The sequence below is a fragment of the Tachysurus fulvidraco genome, chromosome 21 (assembly GCF_022655615.1).
Source record: "Tachysurus fulvidraco isolate hzauxx_2018 chromosome 21, HZAU_PFXX_2.0, whole genome shotgun sequence".
Lineage (NCBI taxonomy): Eukaryota > Metazoa > Chordata > Actinopteri > Siluriformes > Bagridae > Tachysurus > Tachysurus fulvidraco.
In genome coordinates this window covers 23,049,319-23,050,826 of record NC_062538.1, presented here as the reverse complement: position 1 = coordinate 23,050,826, position 1,508 = coordinate 23,049,319, and the positions used below count along the sequence as shown (strand labels likewise).

The 1,508-nt window shown below is 37.7% G+C and overlaps 1 protein-coding gene across 2 annotated transcripts in view; it reads right to left on the bottom strand.

Annotated features, from left to right (window-relative positions):
- Nucleotides 1–206: 206 nt before the first annotated feature.
- The window catches only part of camk2a (calcium/calmodulin-dependent protein kinase II alpha), a 34,565-nt gene continuing 33,263 nt past the window's right edge, over nucleotides 207–1,508 (bottom strand). For both annotated transcript variants that reach the window (XM_027158358.2, XM_047805669.1), the window contains one exon: nucleotides 207–984. In XM_027158358.2, coding sequence (XP_027014159.2) covers nucleotides 981–984 — 4 coding nt within the window. In that variant the 3' untranslated portion in view covers nucleotides 207–980. The remainder of the gene's footprint in view (nucleotides 985–1,508) is intronic.

Sequence of the window (1,508 nt, the reverse complement as noted above, 5' to 3'; positions counted from 1 at the left end):
TTTAATAACAATAATATGTGGATTTTAATTACGTTACACTTTAAAATACTTTAGTCATTTTATTCTATTATAAAGTTTTGAATTCTTTCAGCTTTACGTATATTAAAGCCACCAGTCTGCTGCTAGCGTTAGCGTTAGCATCGTTTAAACTTATTCCTAGCTTTAGCTTTGACTTTGTCACAGAGTCACACTGCAGTTCCTTACACTTATGTTTGTTTGCTTGTTTGTTTGTTTGTTTGTTTGTTTGTTTGTTGTGTTTACCTCCTAGTGTCTGTTTTAGTCCATGCTCCTGTTTGTGTGTTTGTGTTTATTGTCCTTTCAGCTTGTTCATTAACACTCTCAGCTCATTAACACTCTCAGTTCATTAACACTCTCAGCTCATTAACACTCTTATTTAGTTTCAGAATGAGGAACAAAAGTCATCTATATAAAACTGAACACTGAATGTGGACCTGACCCCTGACCCCTGACCCCTGACTGAACGTTACGATTCACATTAAAGTTTCGTGTTGTTGTTAATAATATTGTAGAATTTATTATAGGAAAAAAATGAAAATGATTTGTGTTTCTTTCTGAGAAGTCATTCAGTCTTTCAGCAAACAAGTTGTTTTATAATTCAGTGAATTATTTATGGTATAAACAAACTATAACTTACAGTCACATGCTGCCCTGATGTCCTGTAAACATTCCGAGAATAACATTCCAGGGAAATCCACGGAAAACTAAAATGACCCATAATGTGTGTGATGAAGGAAAATGTGTGTGTGTGTGTGTGTGTGTGTGTGTGTGTGTGTGTGTGTGTGTGTGTGTGTGTGTGTGTGTGTGTGTGTGTGTGAAAGAGAAATGAACTCAAGTCTGGATGCTGGATGTAAGATGGGAAGCAATGGATTGTGGGTAGTCAGGCAGCTTCCGCAGTGTCCAATCAGCTTGCAGAACAGCAGGACCACCAGGACGGATCACACTCCAGTAAGACCAACTAATCAACTAACACACACACACACACACACACACACACACACACACACACACACACACACACACACACACGTAAATGCCTGATTAATAACTGTTATAATGAACCCCTCCGTAATCAATAACACACAACAGGGTGATGAATATTGTCCTCCACCTTCACATCACCGAGTGTCTTATTTCACTCACAACACTGAGCAACAAAGTCAATATTATTTATTAAAGAACAAGGTCAAATTTTTGTCCATTTAATGATCAGTAAAAGTTTGTTCCTGTTGTCTCTCACATTATAACTGCTATAAACGGTGTTTCCTCCCCAGACTCTCACTCTTCTCTCTTCACAGTTTGGTTAAGACCAAAAACTACAAGTGTGTATTCGTGTTCCTGAGAAACACACAGAAGTGTAAACTCGTCTGTCCTGAAGATGTGGAGAACTTTACAGCTTCACCTGAACGTAAATGTATTACATAAACATCTTCTCACTTTAGCAAAACTTCACCTTAATCTACGATGTTCCCTGTAAATGAGCCGTTACT